This window comes from Grampus griseus (assembly GCF_964374135.1).
Source record: "Grampus griseus genome assembly, chromosome: 5".
Classification (NCBI taxonomy): domain Eukaryota; kingdom Metazoa; phylum Chordata; class Mammalia; order Artiodactyla; family Delphinidae; genus Grampus; species Grampus griseus.
In genome coordinates this window covers 109,316,870-109,341,436 of record NC_138998.1, presented here as the reverse complement: position 1 = coordinate 109,341,436, position 24,567 = coordinate 109,316,870, and the positions used below count along the sequence as shown (strand labels likewise).

The window sequence follows — 24,567 nt, the reverse complement described above, 5'->3', positions numbered from 1 at the left end:
ATTGTATGTATGTACACAATGTATATGTATACACACATGTATATGTATTATATATGCAACCCTTCATTTGTGTGTGTGTGTGTGTGTGTGTGTGTGTGTGTATGTGTGATACTTTTCTCATGGTTAGACTAGAATTATAGGTTTGGGGGATTGTATTTTTGCCATTCTCATCACTCTCATCACATCATTTCGAGAGTATATGTTATCAACGTGTCTTACTGATGATGCTAACCATGACCACCTGGCTGAGGTAGTTTTCCAGATTTTTCCACTGCAAAGTCATTATTCTCTTTTACCTACTCTGCTCTTCAGAAGGTGGTCACTAAGTGCAGCCCACACTCACAGAGGGAGTTGGGGGTAAGGAGAGTTAAGCTCTACCTTCTTAAGGGGGAGTGTCTGTGAAAATCTTCATCATTCTCCTGTACGGGAGATTTATCTCTTCTCCCCATTTATTTACTCAATCATTTATATCAGAATGAATTCATAGGTATTTATTTTATACGTTACACAATAACACAATATTTATTTTATTGCTCAAATTATTTCAGGTATGACCATTGTGTACCTTTCAATTAATCCCTGTTTCCCTTTGACACATTCCATTCTTTTGATTTGGGGGCATCTCCCTACTTTCTGGCACTATAAGAAGCCCCAGGCTTATCTTGTATATTCCCTACCCAGTCCTAGAATCAGCTATTTCTCCAAGGAATCCTGGTTCATTCTTTTAGAAAATAACACTAGAAACAAGGATCTGGAAGCTGGGTTCAAGCTCTTTTAAATTTTTGTTTCTATGCAACACATGACAAAAACTTGAATACTATCTGGAACTTGAATACTATCTTGCCACAGAGTGTGGGGCATTACATGCCCTAGTTTGGCTTCAAATGCCATCCACTTCCCCCAGCGAAGACATGCAAATCCAACTAAAGACAAACAAGAGAATTCCCTGGTGGTCCAGTGGTTAGGACTCTGTACTTCCACTGTGGGGGGCCTGGGTTTGATCCTAGGTTGGGGAACTAAGATCCCACAAGCCATGAGGCCAAAAAAAAGACAAACAAACAATATAAATGAGGGTGTCAAATTTTTACCCTTGATCCAGAGATCATCAGTGATCCATGATGGAAGACAGCAGAGTGAGTTGGATGGGCATGAGCCTAGACCCAAAAAAGGATAATAATCATCATTTTTCAGAGTTCAGGAGACTCAGTGATAATGTGCATTAAGTGTCAGCACAGGGCATAGTAACAAGAAAGCACTCAACACATGGTAGCCAATGCAGTATGTCTTTAAAAAAAAAAAAATATATATATATATATAGAGAGAGAGAGAGAGAGAGAGAGAGAGAGAAAGAGATAGAGATATTGACATATAGATATGTATATCTGCTTGTAATTAGTAGAATTAGGCATACTACTGCTGTTTCTATATAGCTGAGTGATGCTCACTTATCATAAGAAAGATTAAAGGGGATAGGGAGTGACTCTGTGTGTACGTGTTGGAGGAGGGATCTCTGTATCATATGATTGGTTTTAATCAATAGTTGACAACATGGCTAGAGGCATCTGTGAAATGAAATTACATGCAGTGTTTTTCATTATTTATATTACTGGGGTGAATGGAAGGTAACACTACAAACTCAGTTAAAAAGAATCCTTAGTGGATATAAATAAAGAAGCAATAAAACTATTTCATTTCCACCCTCCTCTCTTTCTAGAGGAAAAATAAAAGACTTATAGCCAAATAGGCTGAGGTGAGAAATTCCCTAAAAGGATTAAGACACATATATTGCATTTTATTGCAAGATCTGCAAACTCCTTCGAATCCAAATGAAATCACTCTTGTTCAGATTGATGCTCTTAATATGGCCATATAAATTTTGGAATCAGTGTACTTTGTCAGTTTTCAGCTTACTTACAAATTATATGTATGTCTGTGTGTATTCACACACCCATGCATATACTATAAATACATGTATGTCAGAACGGTTTTATTCATACATTTACAGCTGTTTCCCATATTAACTTAGACAAGTATGCACAAATAATTTGAACACTTACCTCGTTTAATTTATATCCTTGTGCAGCAAAGTAATTTGGCATGATAGCTATTTTGTTAGTTTTCTGCTTTCCATTGTCTCTTTGTAAGTACCAGACAACTGTGGAAATTACAGATTGGTGGCTGATAACTTTCTGCTTTCTTCAAGAAATTACTTTTGTGCAAATATTTACTTAATAAAGATGTGTGTTTCTAATGACAGTACAGACTTTCAATCCAAAAAATGATGGGCCAAACTGTTTCTAAACTATGAGCTCTCTTTTGCAGTTCTTAAGTTTCCTCTGCATTTATTCCTCCTGCCAGCATTGTATACTGGGCTGTGAGCAGAAGGGGAAGAAGGGGGCTTCCCTGGTGGCACAGTGGTTGAGAATCTGCCTGCTAATGCAGGGGACACGGGTTCGAGCCCTGGTCTGGGAGGATCCCACATGCCGCGGAGCAACGAGGCCCATGAGCCACAACTACTGAAGCCTGCGCGTCTGGAGCTTGTGCTCTGCAACAAGAGAGGCCATGATAGTGAGAGGCCCACACACCGCGATGAAGAGTGGCCCCTGCTTGCCACAACTAAAGAAAGCCCTTGCACAGAAATGAAGACCCAACACAGCAAAAATAAATAAATAAACTCCTACCCCCAACATCTTAAACAAAAAAAAAAAAGGGGGAAGAAGGAAAGAGAGACCCTCGACACCTGGTTGCTGTGTCTCACTGGAGGGCACCTGTGGCTATTTCACTTTGTGTACGGTTTACCCTGATCTACTGGTTACCATTAAGAGGTTGCTAACTTTTCTTCATAAGGCTGGGTTACTTAAGAGCAGAGTCTGAGAGTAGCTGGGACAGTACACTGACTGCATGAGAAGGAATTCACTGGGACTTTCTAGTGCCTTCAGAGAAGAAGCTAAAATAAAAAAAATAAAAGCAGTGGTGGAGGAGGTCTGATGTTTTGGGCATCTGCAGTGGTGGTGGAAATGCAAAATCCCCTTCTCTGTAAAGCAGCCCACACCCCCTGCGTGGGACAGTACAGATAACACTGCAGAAGCCTCGAAGGACAGACAAGTGGCAGGTGATGGGGACAGTGTGTTCCTGACAACAAACTTGGAAAATGTCTACAAATGCTGACTCACCATCCATGTAGCTATCGATCAAACAACAGCCGTTTATAAAACCAATGACGATGCTCTTTTTTACTAATTGTCTCAAAACCATGGAAAAGTCACTGAGTGCTTTCTAAAATGAGGCACTGGGAATTAAGAGCTGTAACTTGAACTCAGGTCTTCTAACCATTATATCACACACTTCCTTTAAAGCTCAGTGCAGGTTTCTAAGTGAAACAGTCTATGCAACAGTCTTATATGAGGGTCAGAGACCTCTCTCTGGTATAGCAGAAATGACAAAAAAACCTGTAAGTAATAAGTAAACTTGTGAATGACACGCCCTTTGGTATAAGCAGATCTATCACAAAATCCCTTTTTTCTCATGTAAATAAACATCACATTCTCTGCACAGTTTTTGCCAAGAGTTAAAATCCAGATGTAATATTTTAAATTATGGAGACAAAAACACTTATAACTACTGTGTCTCAATTCCTCATACTACCAATTAAGAAATTCTGCCCTAAAGTATGAATGTTTCTCTGCAATTCTCTACAAATCACCACTAATAAGATAATAGAGCAGAAAAATTAGTAGGGAGTTCGTACGATTTTTCTCCCCCTGAAGGCTGGCTTTAGTGGGAAAATTTATCTACATTTCAAGCCTCACGCATTGTGAATGATAAATGAACTCTATTGCGTAAAGGACATGACATTGCTGTGCCTTAGATTTCTATTTTCTTTCATGAGAATATTCTACCTAGCAAAGTTCATAGCTCAGTGCTTGTCTCCCTATAAGGAATGTGTAGATTAATGAAACCCCACCACTGTAAAGAACCGTAGTTAAGGGCATGATTCAAAACAGGCAAAAAGAAATAATATGAGAGTTGTAAGGCCAGGCAGAAAACTGCTTCCCTGTTTTGCTTTCTATCAGGTATGTCTGCTCTGGTTCATTCTAAACAGGAAGAGCAATAGCAAACCTATTTTATGATGCTTTCATCACCTGATTCAATGGCTGCAGGACCAGAGACAGTGAAAAGATATTTGCCCTGAAGCTGCAAGCAGAACACTAGAGGAAAACACATTACCCTTCATCGTTTCCCCCAGATCTATCTGCTCTCTCTCCTGTATTATTTGAAGAATAGGCTCCTTATCCAGACAGCCTCCTGTATGAGCCCGCATAGCAACGGCTATAACCCTGATGGGTGACAAATGTTGAGTTGATATTGCTAAGGGGAGTGTGGAGTCAAGAGGAAAAAATACATGCATTCTTTTACAGTTGCTACCATAAAAGTCAGTTTATTGTCACTGGTTATTTTTTGATCTTGAGGAACATGGTGGCTAAATCCCTCATTTTATGTTAGAGATGAATACATCAGCTAAGAGCAGGGCAAAGTGAGAAACATCAAAGGTACAGAAAAGAAAATATGAAAGGAGGTGACCCTCAGAGTTCAAGTGCTATAAAGTGAGAGACATTCCAGGAAAAATGTTTACAGTGCAAGTTTTGATTATTAAAAACTATGGTATTTTCTGAGTAAGCTAATATTAAACTAAAACATCAAGCATCATTAGCATGAGGGGTAAATTCTCTTTTGGATAATAGAGCAATTACTAATATTTGCTAATATTAAAAAATGATGGGAAGATATCTGTACTCATCCGTGTTTTCTAGAACATAAAAAATTAAAACAGTAAAAATATTTATCCTAAAAAAGCCAACAAAGATAGATCACTCTCATTTTTGATGTTGGTAATAAACACAGCAGAGGAAAAAGCATTATAAGGCAGACAGAGTAAAATTTTGCATCTCTCTGTTGTGATTATTGAAAATGTTTAACCAGTAAAAAGAAAAAACTTCCCACTGGACTACATGATGATGAGAATGTTACTGAATCAAAAATGAAGATGTAAAGTGAAATATAGTACAAATATTAAACTGTTCTATAAAGGCTGTTTGATACAACAGGGAAGAAAAATCCAACTATTACATTCTACTTGGACTCAATATTTTATTTCTTTGCATGTATTTTTATGTTTCACACCTAAAACATCTGTTTATTGTTCTTGTGGCAGGGGAACACTTGACAAAGGCAATTAACTTACATTACATTGTTAAATTCGAACTTTACACTGTGAAATCTAAAGACCATAATAGTAAGGTCAATCAACATATGAAAATATAGCATATAATTACTCTGGTCTTTTTGACTTTCCACAGAGGTTGAAGTCAAAAAAACAAACAAACAAAAAAATGAGTTCTAGGTGTGAAGTAATCTGTCATTTTTTAAAGAGTCATGATAGAAAATTAGCATATCTCTTTATACATAAGAAATGCAAGGGTAAGAAATTATAAACTAGAACACAAAACATCATGGTTGTACATCATGTTATTATCAATAACAGGCACAGTACACAAATCATGGCAGTGCTAAAACGTTAATAACACATCTGTAAGGGCAAAAGCATTACAGAAGGCTTTCAGTAGTCTTTCCTAATGTGTGTCATCATCATCTGGCATCGCTGTCAGGAAATCAAACTATTACTGTACTTTTGAAATTAAGGCAAATAACATGTGTCAGACCTAGATTCAAGGCTTTACTCAACTTATAAGAAAGATGGTTAATATGCAGGCTTAGCTATAAAAGGAAGTCTCTTTTGCTAATCTCTTCCATTACTGAATCAGTTTTTAATAGACTTTCATGTACTCCTTATTAGTCATGATAATCAAGCTAAAAACAAACAAAAAAAGAAGCAGTCAGTATTAATGCAAAGGAAAATATTAAATCTTTTAAAAAGTGACAGATACTTTATGTCTCATAAGTGCATCATAATTTCTCAGTTATGAATGAATTACCTGTGGCCTGCTATTTAATAAACCAAGGGGTAATTTCATGATGGAGTATCCCATGGAGTTGAGATAGTTAATTCAGCTTCTAAAAGCGTTGAGGTTTAGAGCTCAAAAGTAGCTTAGATATCTGAGTTATTTAGTATAATTTCAACTTACCAAATAGTACCTAAAGAAAAAAATAGTATTAATCCCCACGCCTAGTCCATCGTGCAATGTGCACATATGTGGGGAAGGTCTCAGAGTTGAGAGAGGCATTTTAATATTCACTTTAAATCAATCCCCATAACATCACAGCAAAATAAACATTATCAAAGGCAATTTTGCAATTTTTTTTTTATTGACTAAAAGTAAAAGATAGTTTCTGAAATGTTACAATTACCAAGTCAGGCCTTCAGAAATGAAGATATTAGCATCTACCAAGATACTAAGTGAACAAGAGATCACAAGATAAAACTTATGCAAAATAAGGCATGGATGAGTTCATAGGCAACAACTTTTATCTTTGACACAATTCTTAGTTTTATATTATTATTATATACTTATTACAGTATTTCTAAACACAATTTGAAAAAGGAGAGTAACAATCTTGGTATTTTGTAATTTAGATCAAGAGATACCAGAACAAATAAAGTCACCAGATATCGCCTTAAAAAAGATGCTGTATACATTCAACAGAAATAATCAAACATGACACATGATTCAAATCTGAACTTAAAAGGACTAAATAACTGGTCTGTAAGGCAAAATTGTTTGAAGACATGATATATCACACTTCATTTGAGGATCCTAGCTGTTCAGATGGCTGGAAAATATAGTCTAGGATCTCCAAAATTCCAACAAATATGTTCCCCTCTCCTCCTTAAAGAAAAGTTTGACATTCATTTTCATAAACCAGTATTGAATTTCAGACATCTGACATTTAGGCTAGACAAATATATTTTGAAAAGCTTACACATTACAAGCTCTGGGACAAGAAGCGTGGGAAAACAAAGTGCACATCTTTCTTTGCTGGAGCTGAAATCAGATCTCTTCAGTTGGGCAGGTCCACATTCTGAAGGACGAGGGCCACTCGGTTTGGAATGTACACCTAAGACAACACAATAGAGTCAGTGCATTTGAAAGAAAAACTGGGAGTGATGTCATCATGTCAGAGCGACTGAGGCATGATGCAGTTTCACATTTGCCTAAATTACAGTTACCTTTACAATTCTACTGGCTCTGAGGAGACTCAAATCCCACAGTTCCAACAGTTCTGGCATCAATGTAAGACTCCTTTAAAACACAGTTCCAACAGTTCTGGCATCAATGTAAGACTCCTTTAAAACAGTCACCGCTAGAGGGCTCCATACGCTTTACAAAAACCAATGCTCCTCAGACACTAGGGACAGAAATAGCCCTCGCTGCTCCTTTTAGGCGCTATTAGGTGGTGAAGGAAGGCTGCCCTCCAGTTCACAATGTTATTCTATTCAGGGGAATAAAAGTAACATACAAAAGATTGCTCACATCAAGTCACTTTTATTATCGTTCTGGTTTGTGTTTTCTCCTGTTAAGAACAAAACCTTAATGGTAACAGTAAAAGGTATCCTAAGTGTATTTTAGGCCCCGATCCAATTTAAATCAATCAAGAAGCTTGCCACTGCACCGAAAATACAATCCACATTCTTTGCCTGCCCCGCGGAGTCCTGACTCAGCTCCTTCTTGAAAAGGTACAGCTCCCATCTCAGATCTGCTCTTCACTTACCCCTTCTCCCCTCACCAGGCTCTGGCCACAGGGCCCTTCCCGTTCCTTGAACACTCCACATCCTTCCCTTCCTCTTGGTCTTGGCCCCTGCCTGCCCCTCTGTTCAGAACACTCTTTACCTGGCTAGTTCCCTATCTCTTAGATCTTGAAAAATCCCAGTTCCACGGAGACGTATTCCTTGATAACTCTATATCTGATGGTATCTCCATGCCATTTCCTATCACAGCATCATTTTTGTTTTTTTCTGAACACTTAACAATTTGTAATTCTTTTTCAAGTTTATGATCAGTCCTTCCCACTAGACCATGAGGTTTACCAGGGTATAGGCCATATATCTTCATATTTCTAACTTTTAGTAGGTGCCAATGGACAAAGTAGGTGCCAATGATGACTAAATAAAAGAATGAATGATGGAGTAAGTAATAGAGGGATCAATATGTGCATATTTCACAAGATATTCTTTAATACACTTAAATCTAAAATAATTTTCATAAAGCTGAGAACTGATTTGAACTGCTTGATGCTTATCTATGTGCTGTTTTACACATATTTAATTACACATATTTAATTACTATTAACAAAGCAAACAGTAAAAATAATATTACAGATTGCTGTCTTCATTGTGACAGTATCTCTCCATTTCTGACTTTGTGAATATTTTACTATTTTCAGTCACTTTAACTGAAAGCTTGACTGATGGTTAAAAAAAATAAAAGAAAAAGGCTTTTATAGTTTAGAACTGGAATGAAAAATGCAAAGCAAACAGGGCTTTAGGGAAAAAAAAATTAAAGAACAGAACAGCTGATTTTCATTGACTGAGACCACTGTATGTCCAATGCATGTCAACTCTGCAAATGAACACAATGTTTTCCCTTGAGGTTTCTGTGATAAAGACCTCTTACAACTGTTTAAAAAAAATAAGATACACCAATACAGCTGGTTAGATTTGAACATTAAAGATTAAAGCAGTTTTTAAATGATGGAATTTTGAGAAATTTATATTATGAATGTAACAACTAGGGAACAGTTTTTCTAATTTTGAATCAAAAGTAACAGTGATTTAGGAAAAGAACATGGTCATCTGAGAAAAATTTCACAAATGCTAACAGTTTACTGGATTACTCAATGTCTCACAGTCTGATTTGCAATCCAGTACTTCCAAAAGATAATATTACATCCTTGCAGTTGTTAAGTGTGGGGAACCCACGTATTTCAATGCCATAATCAGTTTCCCTACAATTTACACAGTTTTTAATGTCATATAAAACCACATCATGATTTGATTGCTAATATAATCTCTTCCATTCAATAGTTTCTTTGACTGTGATAGGTAAGATGTTATAAGATTGGTTCAACAAAAGGAAGCTGGAGGTACTCATGAACAAAGCAGGACTATTACCAATGGTCCCGACAAATCCAGTCCAAAGGATGCCCTATTTCCACAATGACACTACAGACTAAAGCAACAACAGACCAAAGCAAAAGAGGAGAAATAAAAGAAATCAACAATCAGATTCAATCATTTCTCTCTCCAGGTCTTCTCAAAACAGGCATGAATCAAGAGACAGTTGTCCTGCCCTTCTAAAGGAATTTGCTATGTATTTATTCTAGCTGTTTAGTTTGGGGAATCATAGTAACTAGGTGTAACTAATCAGTGGGACAGCAGGTTATAATCAGAATGGTTCTGATTTGTTCTGTCAGGGCCATTCTAAAACTGAAGACCAATCTAAATTTCTCAGCAGCACCAGAAACTGGAGAAAAGAATTTCAGTTCCCTTTACCTTAAAAACATGTCTCTGATATTATTTGGTCCTATATGCAGATAAAAATATTCTTATTAGCCCAAGTCTCCTAAGAAGCAATAAAACACACAAGTCAGGCCTAGGACAAAAAATGATAGGTCCGTGCTCAGTGTGGCACAGTGATATAGCAGGACACATCACCTCAATCTCTTACTGGATCTTATGCACTTTTGATATTTACTCTGATTCATAACCTCACACCGATTTCATTAATGAAATATGAATAGCTATGTGTTGATAATTTAGAAGCAGTCTTACTCTCTGGTATTCTAGCTAGCCCAAATTTAAGTGTAAAACAAACTGGATGACATGAGAACTTCAAGGTTTGCAGTAAATGCATTGAGTTTCCTATTTTGTCATTTAATGGTTAAAAAAATCCTCCAAGAATTCTCTCTCAATGATGCTGGCCATTTTATGTAAGGACCTTTATGATGCCAATTCCAGCCACACTTAGAGACCTCTTAATACTATCTGCTCAAAAACCATCAGTTGATAATTGTACAATATCATTAATGGGAATATTGTGTAATTATATTTTTTCACTGCATTGTTAATTACCAGAATGTGTTCATGTTGCTTTAGAGCCCCTGCAGTATAAACGACATGAAAGAATTTCCCCAAGCAACGGATTTTTCTTAACTATGGCTATTTATGGATTTTGGACTTTTCTTCTTTACTAGGGTTCTGAGTATATAAATCAGTGTTCTTAGTAGTTAGGAAATGACTACAAATTATACTAAAGGACTTAAGATAATTAGAGCTAATCCTTATGATGAGACAATTACAGACATGAACAATTTGGGGACTCTATAATTTAGTGCTAATATTGGCTCTGTAAATCTCAACTTACAATTTTAATTCTATAAATAGTTTAGATTCATACGGCAAAAGAAATATGAACATATTTTAAGTAGATTTAAACATAAATGCTTATATTTAAATACGAACAACTCATGTTTAAGTATATGTATATAGAAACCATTTAGTACACACATCACAAATAAAATATGCTGATAAACATGTTCACTAGGCTCACTTACTAACCATTAGGCCGTAAACATTTTGTAGCTAGAATCACATGAAGAACATGTGAGACAGCGTAATGTAGAGCCATGAATTTCATAGTTTCTAGCTATCTTTATAGTCCATTCTCCACAAGGAATCAGAATGTCACATTATAATCCAGTTCATTTATTAAGAGAGTCAAAATGCATGCTAATCTATCCAGTTATTTTGACTACCTTAATGACTTAATCACTATGCAAACCATTAGTATGGCTCAAAAAATAACTGACCACACAATAATCTACTATATTATGTCATCCAGGCAAAGTATTATGTTCTTCTAGGGTCAAAATTGAGTTACACAATTTAATTACACAAATTAATTACATAATTTTTGCAAACAGTATGTCAAAAATTTGAAAACAGAAAATTTGAAAATAACTTTAAATACAAAATACTTAGGGCTTCCCTGGTGGCACAGTGGTTGAGAGTCCCCCTGCCAATAGAGGGGACACGGGTTCGTGCCCCAGTCCAGGAAGATCCCACATGCCGTGGAGCGGCTGGGCCCGTGAGCCATGGCCACTGAGCCTGCGCGTCCGGAGGCTGTGCTCCGCAACGGGAGAGGCCACAACAGTGAGAGGCCCGCGTACCGCAAAACAAAACAAAACAAAACAAAAAAATTTAAAAGGCAAGTTTTGAAATGTTCTTAGAAATTGTAAAAGTTAGTAATAGCACATAATCAGAGTGATAACATCATTTGATGAAAAGGGCATTAGACCCTTAACAATCTATATATATACACTTGTCATAAAAAATCAAAAATTATTTTGAAAAATAAAGGTGACATATATAATAATTTCAATTTTTACATACAAGCTTTAGTTCACAAAATATTTTCTAAGAAAAAAATCTTATTAATGTAGAAGTAGATATTATCTCATTTAATTTAGAATATGAAAAAGAGTAAACTTTAAGAATCAAAATTGATTTTGTTTGAAAAAAAAAACCTAAACATTTTCATAATTCTGGATAGAGCAAAAAACATTTCCCAACTTAATTTATATTTTCAATGCCTACAACTGAGGGACAATAAGAAAGATACCTCTATGCCAAATGTCCTATTTAAACTAGAAGTCTACCTTTGAATCACCAAATTTAGAATGGGAATAAACAGATCTACTTCTTAAGGATAAGGAGATTAATTGGCAAAGTAATAGATGCTAAAACTATTGCTTTATTCACATTTCACCATTAAGACTGCTTAAGTTATTGTAAAGGAATCTAATTCATTTCAGGTTCAATAATCTCTGCTCTTCCATTTGTGCCATGGAATTTGAATTTATGAATCAGAAAAGAGACAGAGAGCACCCCGCCCCTCCTCATGCACTGATTAAGATACAGGTTAATATAAGTTCCTATATCAGGAACCAAAATATAGAGAAATCATTATGCTAAAATGGAGTTCCAAAAACTGTCAGTAAAGAAGAATGGAAAAGTTCTGCCCTATAGCTTCTTGGCACTTGTGAGATACTCCGACCTTAGCATATACGTTTCAACAGTAGTACACATGCAGTTCTCCTCTGGCTTAACAGTTGCAACTGATGGAGCATATAAAGAAGACACTGGGATGGTACCTGGTGATGCTGCAGCATATATGGCTATTTTAAGATTCCTTTGTGCTCTGTTTGTTGCTATCTTTGAAAACAGATTTGACACTTAATCAGCAGATCCTTTGGATTATTGAGCTTGCAAATTAAGCTTTGGCAAATACAGTGTACTAGTTATGATGGACAGAAATTTCATGGAAAAGAAAAAAAATTACATTTTTTCTCCCCTTCCCTCTTTATTCTAGGCATGTGGGAGGCAGAAGGTGGTTGAATGAGACCTAGAGCACTTAGGGTCATGTTCAAGAAACCTGATTGGATCCCAGCGCATATTGATCAGTTTAATAAAGAGTTCCATTATGATGATGCATTCTTATATTAGGTATGTATATTAATGTAATTTTTTTCTTTGGCTCTTTGAAGGATAACTCTGGTAAGAATGAATCTGTTTTATTAGATTTTCAGGTCTACTTGGGCTCCCTTATTCTTTTAAAAAAATTTTATTTTATTATTATTATTTTTTGTTTGTTTGTTTTTTGCGGTACGTGGGCCTCTCACTGTTGTGGCCTCTCCCATTGCGGAGCACAGGCTCTGGATGCACAGGCTCAGCGGCCATGGCTCACGGGCCTAGATGCTCCACAGCATGTGGGATCTTCCCGGACTGGGGCACGAACCCGTGTTCCCTGTATCGGCAGGCGGACTCTCAACCACTGCGCCACCAGGGAAGCCCCCCCCAAATTTTATTATATTATTTTATTGCGTTAATATAAATTATTACAAAAATCACAATGTCATATACAAAAATATATGAAATACTATAATGAATATTTTAGGTACACACACCTTGCTTAAGAAATCATCCCTAACCACCAACCAATTTTTTTTTTAATTGAATTACAGCTGAGTTATTGGGTTCCCTTATTTTTACATTAAAACCAGTGATCACTTCATCTGGAGTCTAAAGACTTATTTAAAATGAGTCATTCCTAGATTGGTTCAAGATGGTGGAATAGAAGGACATGCACTCACTCCCTCCTCCAAGAGCACTGGAACCACAACTAATTGCTAAACAATCATCAATAGAAAGACACTGGAACTCACCAAAAAAGATACCCAACATCCAGAGATGAAGGAGAAGCCGCAATGAAATGGTAGGAGGGGTGCAATCATGATAAAATCAAATCCCATAACCGCTGGGTGGGCAACTCACAAACTGGAGAACAATTAAACCACAGAAGTTCCCCTACTGGAGTGAAGGTTCTGAGCCCCACATCAGGCTTCTCAACCTGGGGTCCAGCAATGGGAGGAGGAATCCCCAGAGAATTGGACTTTGAAGGCCAGTGGGATTTGATTGCAAGACTTCGACAGGACAGGGGGGAAACAGAGACTCCACACTTAGAGGGCACACACAAAGTAGTGTGCACACCAGGACCCGAGGGAAAGAGCAGTGACCCCATAGGAGTCTAAACCATACCTACCTGCTAGTGTCGGAGGGTCTCCTGTAGAGGCAGGGGATGGCTGTGGCTCACCGCAGGGACAAGGACACTGGCAGCAGAAGTTCTGGGAAGGATTCATTGGCTTGAGGCCTCCGAGAAGCCACCATTAGCCCCACCAAAGAGCCTGCAGGCTCCAGTGCTGGGTCGCCTCAGGCCAAACAACAACCAGGGAAGCAACACAGCCCCAACCATCAGCAGACAGGCGGATTACAGTTTTACTGAGTTCTACCCACCAGAGCAACACCCAGCTCTACCCACCACAGGTCCCTCCCATCAGGAAGCTTGCACAAGCCTCTTAGATAGCCTCATCCACCAGAAGGCAGACAGCAGAAGCAAGAACTACAATTCTGCAGCCTGTGGAAGGAAAACCACATTCACAGAAAGATAGACAAAATGAAAAGGCAGAGGACTATGTCCAAGATGAAGGAACAAGATAAAACCCCAGAAAAACAACTAAATGAAGTAGAGATAGGCAACCTTCCAGAAGAATAATTCAGAATAATGATAGTGAAGTTGATCTAGGACCTAGGAAAAAGAATGGAGGCAAGGATTGAGAAGATGCAAGAAATGCTTAACAAAGACCTGGAAGAATTAAAGAACAAACAAACAGAGATGAACAATACAATAACTGAAATGAAAAATACACTACAGGGAATCAATAGCAGAATAACTGAGGCAGAAGAACAGGTAAGTGACCTGGAAGACAGAATTGTGGAATTCACTGCCATGGAACAGAATAAAGAAAAAAGAATGAAAAGAAATGAAGACAGTCTAAGAGACCTCTGGGACAACATTAAATGCACAAACATTCACATTATAGGGGCCCCAGAAGGAGAAGAGAGAGAGAGAGAAAGGACCCGAGAAAACATTTCAAGACACTATAATTGAAAACTTTCGTCACATGGAGAAGTAAATAGCCACCCAAGTCCAGGAAGTGCAGAGAGTCCCAGGCAGGATAAATCCAAGGAGAAATACACCAAGGCATATAGTAATCAAACTCACAAAAATTAAAGACGAAGAAAAATTAAAAGCAACAAGGGAAGAACGACAACTAATGTACAAGGGAACTCCCATAAGGTTAACAGCTGATTTCTTAGCAGAAACTTTTCACGCCAGAAGGGACTGGTACAATATATTTAAAGTGATGAAAGGGAATAACCTACAACCAAGAATACTCTACCCAGCACGGATCTCATTGAGATTGGATGGCGAAATCAAAAGCTTTACAGACAAGCAAAAGCTAAGAGAATTCAGCACCACCAAACCAGCTTTAAAACAAATGCTGAAGGAACTTCTCTAAGTCAGAAACACAAGAGAAGACAAGGACCTAAAAACCAAACCCAAAACAATTAAGAAAATGGTAATAGGTACATACATATCAATAATTACCTTAAATATGAATGGATTAAATGCTCCAACCAAAAGACACAGGATTGCTGAATGGATACAAAAACAAGACCCATACCTTATGCTGTCTACAGGAGACCCATTTCAGACCTAGGGACACATACAGACTGAAAGTGAGGGGATGGAAAAAGATATTCCATGCAAATGGAAATCAGAAGAAACCTGGAGTAGCAATACTCATATCAGATAAAATAGACTTTAAAATAAAGAATGTTACAAGAGACAAGGATGGACACTACATAATGATCAAGGGATCAATCCAAGGAGAATATATAATAATTATAAATATATATGCACCCAACATAGGAGCACCTCAATACATAAGGCAACTGCTAACAGCTATAAAAGAGGAAATCGACAGTAACACAATAATAGTGGGGGACTTTAACACCTCACTTATACCAATGGACAGATCATCCAAAGTGAAAATAAATAAGGAAACAGAAGCTTTAAATGACACAATAAACCAGATGGATTTAATTGATATTTATAGGGCATTCCATCTGAAAACCACAGACTACACTTTCTTCTCAAGTGCACATGGAACATTCTCCAGGATAGATCACATCTTGGGTCACAAATGAAGCCTTGGTAAATTGAAGAAAATTGAAATTGTATTAAACATCTTTTCAGACCACAATGCTATGAGATTACAAATAAATTACAGGAAAAAAAAACGTAAAAAAACGAACATATGGAGGCTAAGCAATACGCTACTAAGTAACCAAGACATCACTGAAGAAATCAAAGAGGAAATCAAAAAATACCTAGAGACAAATGACAAGGAAAACACGACGACCCAAAATCTATGGGATGCAGCAGAAGCAGTTCTAAGATGGAAGTTTAGAGCAATAAAATCCTACCTGAAAAACAAGAAAATTTTCAAATAAACAATCTAACCTTACACCTAAAGGAACTACAGAAAGAACAAACAAAGCCCCAAAATTAGTAGAAGGAAAGAAATCATAAAGATCAGAGCAGAAATAAATGAAATAGAAACAAAAGCAAAGATCAATAAAACTAAAAGCTGGTTCTCTGAGAAGATGAACAAAATTGATAAACCTTTAGCCAGACTCATCAAGAAAAACAGGGAGGAGACTCAAATCAATAAAATTAGAAATAAAAAAAAAGTTACAATGGACACTGCAGAAATACAAAGCTTCGTAAGAGACTACTACAAGCAACTCTATACCAATAAAATGGACAACCTGGAAGAAATGGACAAATTCTTAGAAAGGTATAACCTTCCAAGACTGAACCAGGAAGAAATAGAAAATATGAACAGACCAATCACAAGTAATGATTGAAACTGTGATTAAAAATCTTCCAACAAACAAATGTCCAGAACCAGATGGCTTCACAGGTGAATTCTATCAAACATTTAGAGAACAGCTAACACCCATCCTTCTCAAACTCTTCCAAAAAATTGCAGAGGAGGGAACACTCCCAAACTCATTCTATGAGGCCACCATCACCCTGATACCAAAGCCAGATCAAGATACTACAAAAAAAGAAAATTACAGACCAATATCACTGATGAGTATAGATGCAAAAATCCTCAACAAAATCCTAGCAAACGGAATCCAGCAACACATTAAAAGGATGATACACCATGATCAAGTGGGATTTATCCCAGGGATGCAAGGATTCTTCAATCTATGCAAATCAATCAATGTGATACACTATATTAACAAATCGAAGGAGAAAAACAATATGATCATCTCAATAGATGCAGAAAAAGCTTTTGACAAAATTCAACACCAATTTATGGTAAAAACTCCAGAAAGTGGGCATAGAGGGAACCTACCTCAACATAATAAAGGCTATATACGACAAACCTACAGCAAACACCATTCTCAATGGTGAAAAACTGAAAGCATTTCCTCTAAGATCAGGAAAGAGACAAGGATGTCCACTCTCACCACTATTATTCAACATAGTTTTGGAAGTCCTAGCCATGTGAATCAGAGAAAACAAAGAAATAAAAGGAATACAAAATGGAAAAGAAGAAGTAAAACTGTCACTCCTTTCAGATGACATGATACTATACATAGAAAATCCTAAAGATGCCACCAGAAAACTACTAGAGCTAATCAATGAATTTGGTAAAGTTGCAGGATATAAAACTAATGCATAGAAATCTCTTGCATTCCTAGACAGTAACAACAAAAGATCACAAAGAAAAATTCAGGAAACAATCCTACTCACCATTGCAACAGAAAGAATAAAATACCTAGGAATAAACCTATCTAAGGAGGTAAAAGACCTGTACTCAGAAAAGTATGACACTGGTGAAAGAAATCAAAGATGACACAAACTGATGGAGAGATATACCATGTTCTTGGGTTGGAAGAATCAATATTGTGAAAATGACTATACTACCCAAAGCAATCTACAGATTCAATGCAATCCCTATCAAATTACCAATGGCATTTTTTACAGAGCTAGAACAAAAAATCTTAAAATTTGTGTGGAGACACAAAAGACCCTGAATAGGCAAAGCAATCTTGAGGAAAAAAAAAAAAAATGGAGCTAGAGGAATCAGGTTTCCTGCCTTTATACTATACTACAAAGCTACAGTAATCAAGACAATATTGTACTGGCAGAAAAACAGAAATATAGATCAATGGAACAAGATAGAAAGCCCAGAGATTAACTCACACACCTATGGTCAACTAATCTATGAAAAAGGAGGCAAGGATATACAGTGGAGAAAAGGCAGTCTCTTCCATAAGTGGTGCTGGGAAAACTGGACAGCTACAAGTAAAAGAATGAAATTAGAACACTCCCTAACACCATACACAAAAATAAACTCAAAATGGATTAAGGACTTAAGTGTAAAACCGGACACTATAAAACTCTTAGAGGAAAACATAGGAAGAACACTCTTTGACATAAATCACAGCAAGATCTTTTTTGACTCAACTCCTAGAATAATGGAAATAGAAACAAAAATAAACACATGGACCTAATGAAAGTTAAAAACTGTTGCACAGCAAAGGAAACCATAAACAAGACAAAAAGACAACCCTCAGAATGGGAGAAAATATTTGCAAATGAATCAACGGACAAAGGATTAATCTCCAAAATATATAAACAACTCATGCAGCTCAATATTAAAAAAACAAACCACCCAATCCAAAAATGGGCAGAAGACCTGAACAGACATTTCTCCAAAGAAGATGTACAGATGACTAAGAGGCACAAGAAAAGCTGTTCAACATCACTAATTATTATAGAAATGCAAATCAAAACTACAATGAGGTATCACCTCACACTGGTTAGAATGGGCATCATCAGAAAATCTACAAACAATAAATGCTTGAGAGGGTGTGGAGAAAAGGGAACCCTCTTGCACTGCTGGTGGGAATGTAAATTGATACAGCCACTATGGAGAACAGATGGAGGTTCCTTAAAAAACTAAAAATAGAATTACCATATGACTCAGCAATCCCACTACTGGGCATATACCCTGAGAAAACCATAATTCAAAAAGACACATGCACCCCAATGTTTATTGCAGAACTATTTACAATAGCTAGGTCATGGAAACAACCTAAATGTCCATTGACAGACAAATGGATAAAGAAGATGTGGTACATTTGTACAATGGAATATTACTCAGCCATAAAAAGTCACAAAATTGGATCATTTGTAGAGGTGTGGCTGGACCTAAAGATTGTCATACAGTGAAGTAAGTCAGAAAAAGAAAAGCAAATATTGTATATTAACGCATATATGTGGAATCTAGAAAAATGGTACAGATGAACCTGTTTGCAAAGCAGAAATAGAGACACAGATGTAGAGAACAAATGTAAGGACACCAAGGGGGAAAAGCAGGGGGTAAGTGTTGGGGGGTGTGATGAACTCAGTGATTGGGATGGACATATATACACTTATATGTATAAAATAGATAACTAATGAGAACCTGCTGTATAGCACAGGTAACTCCACTTTGCTGTACAGTAGAAACTAGCACAACGCTGGGAAACAACTATACCCCAATAAAAAAACATAAAAAAATTAAAAAATAAAATAAATGGAGTCATTCCTAAAGCATCAGTAGTTATCAAAAACAAGATGCTGCTGCTGAGAAGACAGGGCCAATCTTTACCTTTTGACCGAGTTGGATCAGAATTCTATTACAGGCAGTGTTCTATTTCTCATGTGCTTGCAGTGCTGTATTCCTCTACCTCTTATGGAGACTTATCTGACCTTCTCCATTCCACCTGCTAATTTAGAACTGCACAGTCCATATTTGGAAGATCAATTCAATTAGTGCTTGAAAAGTAATCTCTTGACTGTTGCTGCCACTGGTTACTTGGCTCGTTTTAATTATAACAGAATATCTTCGCTCTTAAAAAATCAAAAGGATGTCAAGATATTTTTTGCCCACCCTCAAAGATTGCAAGCCCTCGCCTAAGATGATAATTTTTCCAAAATTGGGAGAATATCCTCAAAGCACCTAGTGTCTTGACACGCTTAAAATACCTAAATAATTATTGAATAGTCACAACAATAGTAACTTTTGAATACATGTGCAGTACCATTTTGCAGCTTCCCCAAAGCTTGGCTGTGTTAATTAATTTAGGCCTCGCAAGAACCTCTTGCTGTAGGCAGGATACTATTATTAATCCTTACTATGCAGACAGGGAAACCGAGTAACAAAAAGATCAAATTACTCAAGTTCTCATAGCTGGTAAATGATCCCAAATTCCCTGCCATGACATGTTGTGGTCTTTTTTACTATATTACCAGGCTTCCCTTCCCAACAGAGCCCTCTTTGGATACACGAACCTTTAGGAAAGTTGGCTATATAACATTTTTGCTATCTGAAACTTTCAAAACCCTTTCAGTCTAGTTCAACTGGTTCAAGTTCAGCTTTATCACAAGTGGGTGCTACTTCTCCATGACTCCTCTTTATGAGCTGTCACCTTCCCTAACCCCTCAGGGGTCTCTAACTCTTTTGGTTATTTCAGAGCTTTAAGATCATTTTCTTGTTCATGTCAGAAACTATTTGTATCAGTCTTATTTTACATGTCAAAACTGAATGTTCTGACAAACTACAGCAATCATTCTTTGGAGATAGAATCCACTAGCAGCTTTGAGCCCTCCCTCTTGAAAATACATATGAATCTAGATCTCTATCTAAGCCATATCAACATCATCAACACCCCACCTCAACACACACATAGGGTAACACCTAGGTTTCCTAAGGCTACTGACTTTCCTCAGAGCTGATAATCAACAACTTAATCTTGCTCATCCCTGCTCGTTTTATTTATTTTATGCCACTGTCTTTGACATATATAATATGGCAGCTTACAAAGTAAGGTGCTGGTACCACCCTAAGAGTTGGGGATATAGTAGAAAAATGGAGGAGCCAGGGGTACCAAACAGATTCTCATGCTTGACTTTTACCCAAACTTAAAAAAAAATGAGAGAATTTAACAGCAATGATAAAGCCATACATTTGTGGGATACATCCTGGCCTCACATAAGTGAAACAAATCTTTCCTTTTTCTTTTTTTTCCTTCTTTTTCTTTATTGGAGTATAATTGCTTTACAATGTTGTGTCAGTTTCTGCCGCACGTTGAAGTGAATCAGCCATACGCATACATACATTCTCTCCTCTTAGACCTCCCTCCCCCCCACCATCCCACCCAACGAGGCCATCACAGAGCACCAAGCTAAGCTCCCTATGCTATACAGCAGGTTCCCACTAGCTATCTATTTTATGCATGGTAGTGTATTTATGTCAAACCTTACCTTCCAATTCATCCACCCTCCCCTTACCCCTTCCGTGTCCACACGCCCATTCTCTATGTCTGCCTTTCTATTCCTGCCCTGCAAATAGGTTCATCTGTGCCATTTTTCTAGATTCCACATACATGCGTTAATATACGATATTTGTTTTTCTCTTTCTGACTTAAATCTTAATCCAAGACCTTTTATTGTGAAACAAACAAAAAAATGCAGATCTGAGACAGAGAGAAGAGGGAAGAGGAAGAAAGATAGATATATAACTAGTCAGGAAAAGGAAAACATACATAATGCAGATGTGGACTTGGCCATAAATTAAACGAAGAATTCCTCCAAATCTGCAGAGCTTCTAAATTCTACATTAATTTTTTTTATTGATATAGTTGATTTATAATATTAGTTTCAGGTGTACAACATAGTGATTCAAAATTTTTATATATTATACTCCATTTATAGTTATTATAAAATATTGGCTATATTCTCTGTGCTGTACAATATATCCTTGCAGCTTATTTATTTTATACATAGTAGCTTGTACTTCTTAATCCCTCCCCCTATCCTGCTGTTACCCCCTTCCCTCCCCACACTGGTAACCACTAGTTTGTTCCGTATATCTGTGACTCTATTTCTGTTTTGTTATATTCATTTGTTTGTTTATTTTTCAGATTCCACATATAAGTGATAACAAATGGTATCTGTCTTTCTCTGTCTGACTTACTTCACCAAGCATAATACCCTCCAGGTCTATCCATATTGTTGCAAATGGCAAAATTTTATCTACATTTTTAAAATAAATTAAATTTAGTAGTCTAAAGCAATATTCTTTCATTGTGTCAACATCACAAAGTAAAAGTTAGTTAATATAATACAACACTCTCCTCAGTAATATAAGGAAACCAGAGAATTTTATAACTAGAATGAATTCAGTCATCAATAACTACATGAAAGAAAAAGATGTATATACAGATTCTTTTAAGGTGTTTTAAATTAAACTTCATTAGATAACCAATAATGTAGAAATCTGCTTAATGTAAAATATTACAGAGAAAGCAAGAACAGAAAGAAAGTAAATTGTATAAAAATAGAAATATTCATAACAGAAAACTAAAATGTGCCTTCCTTTTATTTTTTGAGAAATAATTTTTAATCCTATTAATATTCAAATTTCCTCAATTGTCAGCTAAATATCCTGTATTATTTGTTTTTCCAAAACCCAGTCTAGCACCACACATTGCATCTATTTTTTTAGTGCAATCCTATTTCCCTACTCTCTGCCTTGTCTCCAAGTTGCTTACTTGTTGAAGAGTTGTTTCCTTGGACAAAAACACATCATTTTGAAAATACAGAATTAAATTTAAATGAAATGAAAATACCTTAAAAATCTTACTTACCAAAAGAGAATAGGGACAGTTGTTATGTTCAAAAGGTTTAGAAAAGAAATCGGTATTGTGGTCCAGTCTCTGGTGTCCTCCATATTCCGCTGCATCTGAATCTAGCACAATTTTGTACGTACAACTCTTAAGGAACCACAACGGTTTAGGAGTTGAATGAGACATTATAAAACATTTCTGAGACAGGACTTAAAAGTGAGTATTTTGAAAACTGTTTAATGATGATTTGTGCTATGTTCTCATTTCTTCTCTAAGATTTCTGAGTTTGAGTTTATCATGTTTGAAAGGGGCTTTATAGGCTATCTAGTCCGCACACCCGTGGGATCCTTATTATCCTTTTATCACAGCTCGTCACATGATCATCCATACCTATTAACGAAGAATCTACTTTCCTCTTCATGTAACTAATTCCATTTGTTAGAAATTCTTCTCCATATTAAACAGAATTTTGATTTCTTGGGACTTTTTCTACCCAGAAAAGCCATAAAGAATAAGTTCAAAATACAGTAATTTTCAAATATTTAACAATAGCTATTTTGTCTCCATGTGTCCTCTGCATACATAACTAAATACTTACTAAATGTAATCCCAGAACCTTTGATCATTACTCATTTGATATGGCTTTTTACTATTTCCCTATCTCTGAATTCATTGCAGTTTGCTAGATCCTGGTTGATAAAGTGAGGAACACAGAAGAGAACTAAAGGTCCATGTGTGGCCTGAAGACCAAGTAGGCTCATTCTTTCCCCTTGGTTACAAGCAGCATGCTTCTATTAATGCACAAGATCATGCAAACATACTATCCATCATGCCACAGGTGGATTCATGTTGCAATCATGTGATCTGCTACAACTTAACATCTGATTTTTCACAATGAGCTATTATGCATGTTAGCATTATTGTATTTATAACAAAATAACAGCTATGGTTATTATGTTCAAACTTATGCTCAGAAAGTCTAGAAATGATACTTGATTAAAAAATCCACAAGTAAATATAAATGGGTACCTAGAAATTTAAGTTTCTTCTAGCCTAAGGAGGGAGACAGATAGGTGTCTAGGTGCTTTGTATTTTATTTTCCTCGTATATAAATATTTAATCTCAGAAACATTTGTACCTTTTCATTACAGCTAAAGTTATCACATTAAAAGTACATGGGAAAAAAAAAAGTACATGTGGATAACAAACTATGACCATATTTTCATGCCTAGGGGACTTCTGTGTGGGTAAGAGATGCAGATGGACGCACCACAGGAACTTTTGCTGGGAGTGGTGGCGCCATTTCAGTCAATCCAGGTCAGCCTACTCTGATGCAAATTTAGACTAATACCGTAATCAGCATGTTACTGTGTTTAAAAGAGAGGGAGAGGGAGGGGGAGAAAGACTGAGTTCAAAAGGTGACTACTGGGCACAAGCTCATTCTAAAGTCACTCAGTAGAGCTGCACATGATTTGAGCATATGGATTTATTTAATGGGGAAATACACACAGTGAAAATAAATCATTAGGGGCATGGTAAATAAATGAAGCATTGTGGAATGAAAGGAACTACTAAAATAAAAGTTTAGTTTTGGTTCTTCATCCTAGTTCATTAAATACTTGCACAGTCTTCAAAAAGCATTAAACAAAAACAAAAAGAGTACAATACAGTTTAGAGAATAATGACCTAGAATCCTTTCTAAAACACTGGAAATACAGTATCAATTATTAAATTATTGGTTAACAGCATAGATTATTGGTAGTTGTGACTGAAGACAGCAAGTATACCATGAAAAGCACCGATTCCTAACCTGTGGGTTGATAATCACTGGTCATTGTGTTATAAGGGTCTCACAGAATGAGTAATTATGTTATTAAAAGGGACTGGGATGGATTCTATATGTACATTGTCTGAAGACTAAATTATGTTATTATACCCATTTGGTACTGTATTTCAAAGAATATGCACTTTTTTGATTAATGAGATATAAATTCATTTAAAAAATCACAGAATTTGTAGTAAGTTTTTTGATATATTTTCTCAATCAAGGATACTGAAAGAACAATTGTTATATGAAGCAATTTTTTTTGACATTGAAAGGGGTCATCACACTGAAAATGGTTAGAATCTACTCACTTAATCTATAATTTATAGCTATAAAGAAAAAGCTTACAAAAGCCATAAAGTTTCAAAATATCAGTTTAGACATATTTCTCTGATCTATAATTTAAAGAAAAAAATTCTGTTGTGGCCACTTTCGGAATTCCCCAGCCCTGTGTCTCTATTACCCAGGGAATACAGCCATGTCCTTTAGAAAACACATCCCTTAAACTCCAGAAATTCCAACAATTTAAAACACTAGATTAAAAGTAATGATTGTGAAAGAGCTTTAT

General features: G+C 36.4%; 1 protein-coding gene across 1 annotated transcript in view; it reads right to left on the bottom strand.

The window, feature by feature from the left end:
* Positions 1-5,128: 5,128 nt before the first annotated feature.
* Positions 5,129-24,567, bottom strand: part of GBE1 (1,4-alpha-glucan branching enzyme 1) — a 292,466-nt gene continuing 273,027 nt past the window's right edge. Inside the window, exons 15-16 of the mRNA XM_082654189.1 lie at positions 22,196-22,313; positions 5,129-7,074 (exon numbers count right to left, since the gene is read on the bottom strand). Of these exons, the coding sequence (XP_082510315.1) occupies positions 7,018-7,074; positions 22,196-22,313 (175 nt within the window). The 3' untranslated portion in view covers positions 5,129-7,017. The remainder of the gene's footprint in view (positions 7,075-22,195; positions 22,314-24,567) is intronic.